The sequence below is a fragment of the Arachis stenosperma genome, chromosome 4, assembly GCF_014773155.1.
Source record: "Arachis stenosperma cultivar V10309 chromosome 4, arast.V10309.gnm1.PFL2, whole genome shotgun sequence".
NCBI classification, from domain to species: domain Eukaryota; kingdom Viridiplantae; phylum Streptophyta; class Magnoliopsida; order Fabales; family Fabaceae; genus Arachis; species Arachis stenosperma.
In genome coordinates this window covers 53,466,911-53,475,097 of record NC_080380.1, presented here as the reverse complement: position 1 = coordinate 53,475,097, position 8,187 = coordinate 53,466,911, and the positions used below count along the sequence as shown (strand labels likewise).

The 8,187-nt window shown below is 30.3% G+C and overlaps 1 protein-coding gene across 1 annotated transcript; it reads left to right on the top strand.

Annotated features, from left to right (window-relative positions):
- Positions 1–977: 977 nt before the first annotated feature.
- Positions 978–2,590, top strand: LOC130974991 (transcription factor MYB8-like). Its single transcript, XM_057899826.1, has 3 exons — positions 978–1,110; positions 1,832–1,961; positions 2,095–2,590. The coding sequence occupies exons 1-3, from the start codon at positions 978–980 to the stop codon at positions 2,588–2,590; spliced, it is 759 nt and encodes a 252-aa protein (XP_057755809.1).
- The last annotated feature ends 5,597 nt before the right edge of the window (positions 2,591–8,187 follow it).

Genomic DNA, 8,187 nt, shown 5'->3' with positions numbered 1-8,187 from the left:
AGTTAATAATAGAAGACAAATAAATAGATATATCTCTAAATTCTAAGAAATAACTTTTAAGTAACTAACTTTTTGTCATAAAATTATAATTTTTTTTTACCTTTATTTTTAAAAATTTTAATATTTAAAATTTTAAATTTAAAAAATTAGCTGAAAAATTAATTTTCTAGCTGAATTCTGAAACTATTGATTTAGATATTTTTATATTTAATCATTTTTAAAATTATTTTAAATTGCATCAATTTTTTAAAAAACTAAACCTTATATTTTAAATAATTTTTTATATATTTTTTGAACAAATCAAGTTCGTAGTATTGCCATAGTGAAATATATAATTCTGTACTTGCAGAAATCCATATTCCATTATTACTACTACCTACTCATCTATCTTAATTCTTTTTTTTTTTTTTTGGTGTCAATCTATCTTAATTTATGATATTACATTAAAATTTTCTAAATGTTTTTGTTATTTATTATAAAAAATATATATGTATGTTTAATATGATCTCAACAAAGCTAAAGCTAAGTGTCCAAGAGATTGCCATGTAGAATATATATGTTCTAAAGTACCAACATTACACTGGTATTTGAGTGGATAAATAAATAAAAAAAAAATATGCATGATCCAAACTTCCAAAACAACTCTGCCATTATTATTTCATTCTCTCTGAATGTGTGTTGTGAGTGAGTGAGTGACGCACGCACAAACCACGCAGTCTCGCATGCATGCATATGGGAGCAAATTAAACCACCGGTCCAAGTCAACTCTCTTTATTTCTTTTTGTCTTCAATTATTATTTATCCAAACCCTACCTACTCTCTTCTTTTTTTTTTTTTTACTTACTAGCTACTATATATTTTCCTCCTTGTCCTCTTGGGCTTCCTCAAATAAATCTCTTTCTCTCTCTCTTTCTTGCATTGCGTTATTGGCCTTAAAGGAAGGAATTGAAGGTAGCTAGATAGAAAACATAATAATAATGAGAAAGCCATGCTGTGAAACCAACAAAGACATGAACAAAGGAGCTTGGTCCAAACAAGAAGACCAAAAACTCATTGACTATATCAACAAACATGGCGATGTTTGCTGGCGTACCCTCCCTCAAGCTGCAGGTATATACAACGATTTGTTATAAAATATTTTTCATTTCTAAAATTTTGATACATTGTATGTAAATATACTAAATCATCAATATGTGAAATTTTTAAGTAAAAGATATTATGAAATAAATAAAATATAATTCATATATAGAGTCAATAAGGCATATTAATTTTATATACTTTGATGCTCTTTTATTTTTGTAATTGCAATTTTGTATATAATTTGAATTAGATTAATCAATCTAAATAAAATACTGATTTAAAAATGAGTAATACTATTACTAGGAGAGAATTAACTTTTTCATACATCATTAGTTAATTTTTAAAATAATTTTATTTATCTTAAATTTTAAATCCTAAATTATGAATTTGTAATTTTAAATATTAAATTATAAATTCTAAAATTAACTAATGTAAACCGATTTTTCTATACTTCCTCTTTAAGAATATATAATAACATGGTACACATTAAAAAAGACAAAAAAGTATGAGTATGGGTTTTGTCCATTGATGTTTCGTTATACTAATGGATTTACTAGAATGTTTTTAAATTAGAAGCTTGCAAACGTGGGTATCATAGAAACTCCCATACATGGAAAAATAAAAGAACTATTTGTAGGTTGGAATAATATAATTAGGGGTTCGTTTTGATGCATATAAAGTAGTTCTACCTATATATCTGATTTAATGTAACACATTACACATTAAGAATTAAGAAATTGTTGTTGATTAGGTCTATTAAGGTGTGGCAAAAGCTGTAGGCTAAGATGGATAAACTATTTGCGCCCAGACCTTAAAAGAGGCAACTTTGCTGAAGATGAAGAAGATCTCATCATCAAGCTTCATGCACTTCTAGGCAACCGGTGCGAATCTATAAGTATAATATAAATTCGGTCTATTTCTTCTTAAATTTCTGTATATATGATTGGATATGGGTAAAAACCTTTTTTGTACGGTTAATAATACAAAACAACATAAATTGTTTTTTAATTATAGGTGGTCACTAATAGCGGGAAGATTGCCGGGACGGACGGACAATGAAGTGAAGAACTATTGGAACTCTCACATAAGAAGAAAGCTAATTAGCAAAGGCATTGATCCAAATAACCACCGTTTAATAACCCAAAAAAATCTAATCCCTACTCCACCCATTTCCGATTGTTCAAAATCATCATCGTCTGGCTTATTGAAGAAAAAAAACAAGAATAATGATGAGGCAACAACCAATAAATCCAATAACATTGACAACTATGGTTATCATCAAGTAGTCTCATCAGAAGACGATGAGTCTAATAATAATAATAATAACAATAAAGGCTTATTATTGCCGGATTTAAACCTTGATCTCACTATCAGCATTCCTTCATCATCATCAGCTGAAAACAGCGATCTCAAACCAACAACAATTCATCATGAATCAAATTCTTCAGGGCGGGAACGGAACTTGATGATGGCTGGTAATTCCCCTCCAACTCTTCTTCTATTTCAGTAACCATCATCAATGTATATAGAAACGGATGAGCAAGATCATCACGCAAGCAAGCTAAGGGAATGGAAGCAATTCAAAATCAGATCAGCAAATATATATGCATGTAGAGACATATCTTGATGAGGATATGATAATTCAGATCAACATGCAACGTACTTTTATTGGTTCATAGTGACATGATTATTGTGGTAGAACCTAACTAGCTTAGCTTGCAATAGAATCATCATGTCATGATGACTGTGAAAATGAGAATGATCTATATATTTCCTAAACTCATTCATAAAAAGATTCCATTCTTAGCGGCAAAATGATAGATTTTTTAATCCATTATTGATTTACAGGGTTCTTATTTTTTTTAAAATATAATTATTCATGTATTTTTTTTTAATTTAAATTTTTAAAAAAAATAATATCTTAATATGATATCAAAACTTTTACGATAAAAAAATTTAAAGTTTAGTTTTTGTTATTTTACTAAAGAAAACTAATAAAATAAAATAATATCATGACCGTGTTAATATTTTTTATATTTTTGTAATGCAAAAATAATAAGATTGATGTATATACATAAGTTGGTTTTGGATGTGTTAGTGAATAGATAATACACAATAAGCTTAGGAGACAAATTTTTTTAATCAACGTGAACTAATTTTTTAAAAAATTCTTTTATTTATTTTAAATTTTAAATTTAAATTATAAATCCTTAATCCTAATATCTAATTATAAATTTTAAATCCTCAAAAATATACTAATAAAAAAATTTGGCTAACAACAACGACTAATTTAAAATTAGTTACATATACTTTTTAATTTCTATTAGAGAATATGCAATATGCAATATAATCCAATTTGGACAATTTTTTGGTACGAAAGAAGTGAAGTTGACTAATGAGCATCAAAGGTATACCGCCAGAAAAATATGGACAAAATTTTTACAGTACTAATGCTAGACATATACATATATAACACTCAAAACTTCATATCACGAAAGGATTATATATATATATATATATATTAAAAGTTCAGTATGTCATGCCTTTGAACTATTAAAATATAATATAAAATTTATGAAGACAATGACAGTTCAAGAAAATTTTATTAGTGATATAAAATATATAGTATAATAATATTTTTTATAATTATGCTATAGTATTATAAAATATAATTACTAATAATAAGATAAAATTATGTGATTACTAATAGTAATAGGATTCAATCTCTAATAATAAAATTTGGTTAAAATAATTTTTTATTACTAATAGGATAAGATTATGAATCTAAGCTAATTAATTAATAAAATTAATTTACAATTCTACACGAATAGAAAAGTTCAGTATCAAATAAATACAAAATTAACATACCTGTGCCATTTAAATTAATTTTCAATAGTAACAACTAATAATATCCCAAATTTCTAATTCAAAATAATTTAATACACAAAAATAATTAATAAATAAATTAATAAAACTAAATTAGCAATTACATCATCAAAATAAATTCAATCACAACTATCAAACTAAATATACCAATTATCAAACAATAAAGTAAATAAGTAATGAAGCTACTAACTAACTAAGCAACGAAGCAACGAAGTAACTAAGTAAGTAGATATCGATTTCAGTGAATTATGAATGTACCAAGAGTTTAAGATTCAACTACTGAATTCCAGGAGGCTGATACAAAATTGATAAACTAATATTCACCGACAAGTACACCAGATCGTAATCAAGTAATAGCTTATTGAGAGTGAAGTCGATCCTACAAGGATTAAAAGATTAATTAACTTTAATCAATTGGTCATTCTAATCAAACAATCAGATTAATAAGGTTTGAGTGATCATTAGAGATTTTAACAGTAAAATAAATGACTGAAATATAAATAGTAAGAAATTAAATGACTGAATCTAAAGAGCAGAAAGTAAAAAGCTAGAAATTTAAAATGCATAAACATAAATTATAGTCATGTAAATGCTAAAGAATAACTGACAATGAAATTAATTAAAGTGATGGAATGTGAAGGAAATTAGAGACAATGAATATTAAAGAGAAATAGCAATCAAGAAGGGAGTTAAAAGGAAGTAAAGAAATGATTATGAATAAAAATCATTAGGGATTGGAGATGCTAGATCTTTCTGAATAAATGAATTTTTCTTTTCTCTTGTTTATGGAACGTTAGATTTCTGGTGGATCATAAGTAATTGGGTCTTAATTCCTTGATAATTTAATTTTTCTAGACATGATTAAATACCAATTTCTTGATCCAATGCTCATGAAAAGAGGTAAAGCTTGAATTCTAATCCCAAGCCATACAAATCCTAAGATCCCAATTTTAGAGTGATTACATGTCACAATATCAAGCTCTGAATCAAAATCAAATTCATTGTGAGAAGAGACTTTCAAACTAAATTACTATGATTTCTTTTCCAAGGTTCACATAGAATTTTAATAGATCCAATTTCTCTTCCGATTGAATTGGATCTTTGAAGATAAAAAATTCTCTTTTAGATAAACAAAGATAGAATCAAGAAGAGAAGAAAATGAACATTAATTCATTTCAATCTAGCAGAACTCCTCTCCCTAATGAATGAGGGGTTTAGTGGCTCATTGTTACACAGAAGCTAAAACTGGAAAACCAGAAAATAAAACTAAATGCTAAGGTACAAGCAAAAAGTGAAGTGATGTAAAGCTCAAAAATCCAAAAGATCCCAATCCTCTTTCAGTTCAAAACCCTCCCTATTTATACTATTTCTCTGCTCCTTAAGTGCCTTCAAAATCTGCTCTCGGAGTGGGCTTTTCTGGGCTTGGATTGGAGGCATTGAAAAAGGCCTTGGCGTTATTGCTTCCAAACGCCTCCTATTTCTGGCGTTGGTTGGATTGGGAGCCAGTTATATTGGGCGTTGTCACTTGTGCATCCATGCGTACGCATGTTAACTCGTGCGTACGCATCCTTGCAAAAACTTTCACCATGCGTACGCATCAAAGGTCGCGCGTACGCATGATAGTAAAATCTTCAAGCCTAAGTGTCGCAAGCATTATCCTGAAATGATGCCAGATTAACCTGGTGTTGCCAACGCTATCTCCACCTTCCAGGGATGTCCCTGGCATTACCCAAACACGGCGCCAGTTTATATTGGGAGTTTTCAACACCCCCTTTGGTATTGATGTCATCTTGTTTACTTGTGCGTACGTACAGATATGTGCGTGCGCACACTTCCTAAAATTTCCAGCTCCAAGATCGCAGGTGTTGTTTGAAGGTAATGCCAGTTATGGTGGGCGTTGCTAATGCCCGAAAATTCCTTCCAAGATAGTCTTGGCATTGTTTGAAGGTAACGCCCATGTATTTTGGTGTTGCCAATGTTGGAACACACTTCTAGGGGCCTCTCATTAAGCATGGGCGTTGTCTTGAAATAATTCCCTTATGTTGGGTGTTGTCTTGATGTACCTGGCGTTATTTGAGGGCAATGCTAGTTGAGTTGGGCGTTGCCAACGCCAGGGTCCACCATCCAGGGCTTGCTTAGGCGTTGTTTGAGAATAATGCCAGTATAAGCTGGTGTTGCCAACGCTAGGGAGTCAGCTCCAAGATTTTCTCATCAAGCATGGGCGTTGTTTCATGATAACCTGGTATAACTGGGCATTGCCAACGGCACATTGCTTCCATAGTTCGCGTTCTTTGAAGTAATGCCAGTATAAGTTGGCATTTCCAATGCCACCCTGCTCCCATGATGGGCGTTGTTTAAAGCGACGCCCCTTATGTTGGGCGTTGCCAACGCCCAAGTTGGCCTGCACTAGGGCTCTGCTTCAGGGCTCTACTTCCCTGTCTCTGCTTCACCTATCATCAACCAAATAGAATACATCAAAGTTTGATATTTCATGGATCCATACAAGATATATTATCCTATTTCAATGCAATTAATCCTCTTGATCAACACATTCACTTAGCATCATTTATTGCATCAAATGACTCTTATATGTTCATGAAATAGTCACAATTTTAATTCATGCTTGATGATCCATTACATGCAAGGATATTTCATGCAATCACTTGTTTAGTAACTAGAAATTGTATGAAACAAAGCTATAAACCATTTAAATTAGCTAACTAAACTAGCTAAGATGCACATGCATCACAACACCAAACTTAAAAATGTTGCTAGTCCTCAAGCAAAAACTAGAAAATTTAAAAGAATAGAACATAAGAGTTTAAATGATTAAATAAGAGTGAGTCTTTATTTGAAAGAATACCTTTATCCTAGTCAATGGGGTTCATCTTGCATTATGATTTTATCTATGGCTCTTCTATGGGTGAACCTAAAAATTTTAAGCTTCTAGGATAACATACCCACTTGGACCTCAACTTGATTGACCTTATGAGACTTCATTATCACTATATAATCCTTGACTTATTTTCGTATTTTCTTATTCATTTCAAGAGGTTCTTTGCTTTTATTTAAGTTTAAGTGTTTTGTCTTAAGGTGGCTCTTTAAGGTAAGCTTTCAATCAACACTCCCAAACCAGTTGGTTCAAGGTATTAGGTTGAGACACCCCTTAGGATATACTTGCTCAAGCCTCTTTCCTTAATGCATTCACACCACAGGCATATAACTTGAGAATTTCCCCTAGATAGTGGTGTCCAGAATCTTTTTGGGTTGCTAAATATTTTGTTACAAGGTGACTGAAGAACGGAAGATTGATGGTTTAGAAGTTGTAATAAATTCTCGTTGCAAGTATAGTTTCTAAACCAAGCAATCAACCTTTCTTACAAACGTTTGGTTGTTACAAGTAACAAACCCAATAAAATTTATAAACTGAAGTATTCAAACATCGGGTCGTCTTCTCAAGGAATTGCAGGGAGGTATGATTTATTATTGGTTATGAAAAATAGTGTTTGGGTTTGAAAAGATTTTGAACAGGAGAAATGAATTGCAGGAATTAATAAATTAATAACTAATAAAACTCTTGGCAAGGTATGAAAACTGGAAGTCCTATCCTAGTTATCCTTATAAATGGTGATGAGAATTATATTTCTGCTACCACTAAATCAACCTCTAACTATGAAGGTTAGTTAAGTGGACAAATTAAATTAACGCCTAAAGTCCTAGTCAACTCCTTAAGAAAAGACTAGAGTTATAAAAATCTAAATTAATCAGCAAGAATAACGATTATCAATCACGATGAGTTTGATAACTCAAGAGTTACTAATTAATCAACCAAAGTCAAGAAAAGGGAAAAATCTAAATTATTTATATAAATAGGAGAAAGCAATCATGAGTCTGAAATACCTCAATTTATATCAAATAAAGAATATAGAAATTTATATGCAATTAATCACGATGAGTTTGACAACTCAAGAGTCACCAATTAATCAACTAGAGCCAAGAATATAGAAAGCTAAATTAAAATCATAAATATCTGGAATACCTCAAATTATATTAATTAAGAAAATCATAACATGAATGGTCCATAAACAAATAAGAGAGAAAATAAATAAAAAGAACATTGAACCTGTAATTGAAGAAGATAAAAATATTCCTAAGTCCTTTAAGAGGAGTCCTAATCCTAATCCTAAGAGAGAGGAGAGAACCTCTCTCTCTAAAAACTAC

Excerpts from the sequence above, each read along its gene's own strand:
- LOC130974991 (XM_057899826.1), top strand. The coding sequence starts at position 978 with ATGAGAAAGCCATGCTGTGAAACCAACAAAGACATGAACAAAGGAGCT. Across the intron at positions 1,111-1,831 it reads TACCCTCCCTCAAGCTGCAG|GTCTATTAAGGTGTGGCAAA; the intron begins GTATATACAACG and ends GTTGTTGATTAG. Across the intron at positions 1,962-2,094 it reads CATGCACTTCTAGGCAACCG|GTGGTCACTAATAGCGGGAA; the intron begins GTGCGAATCTAT and ends TTTTAATTATAG.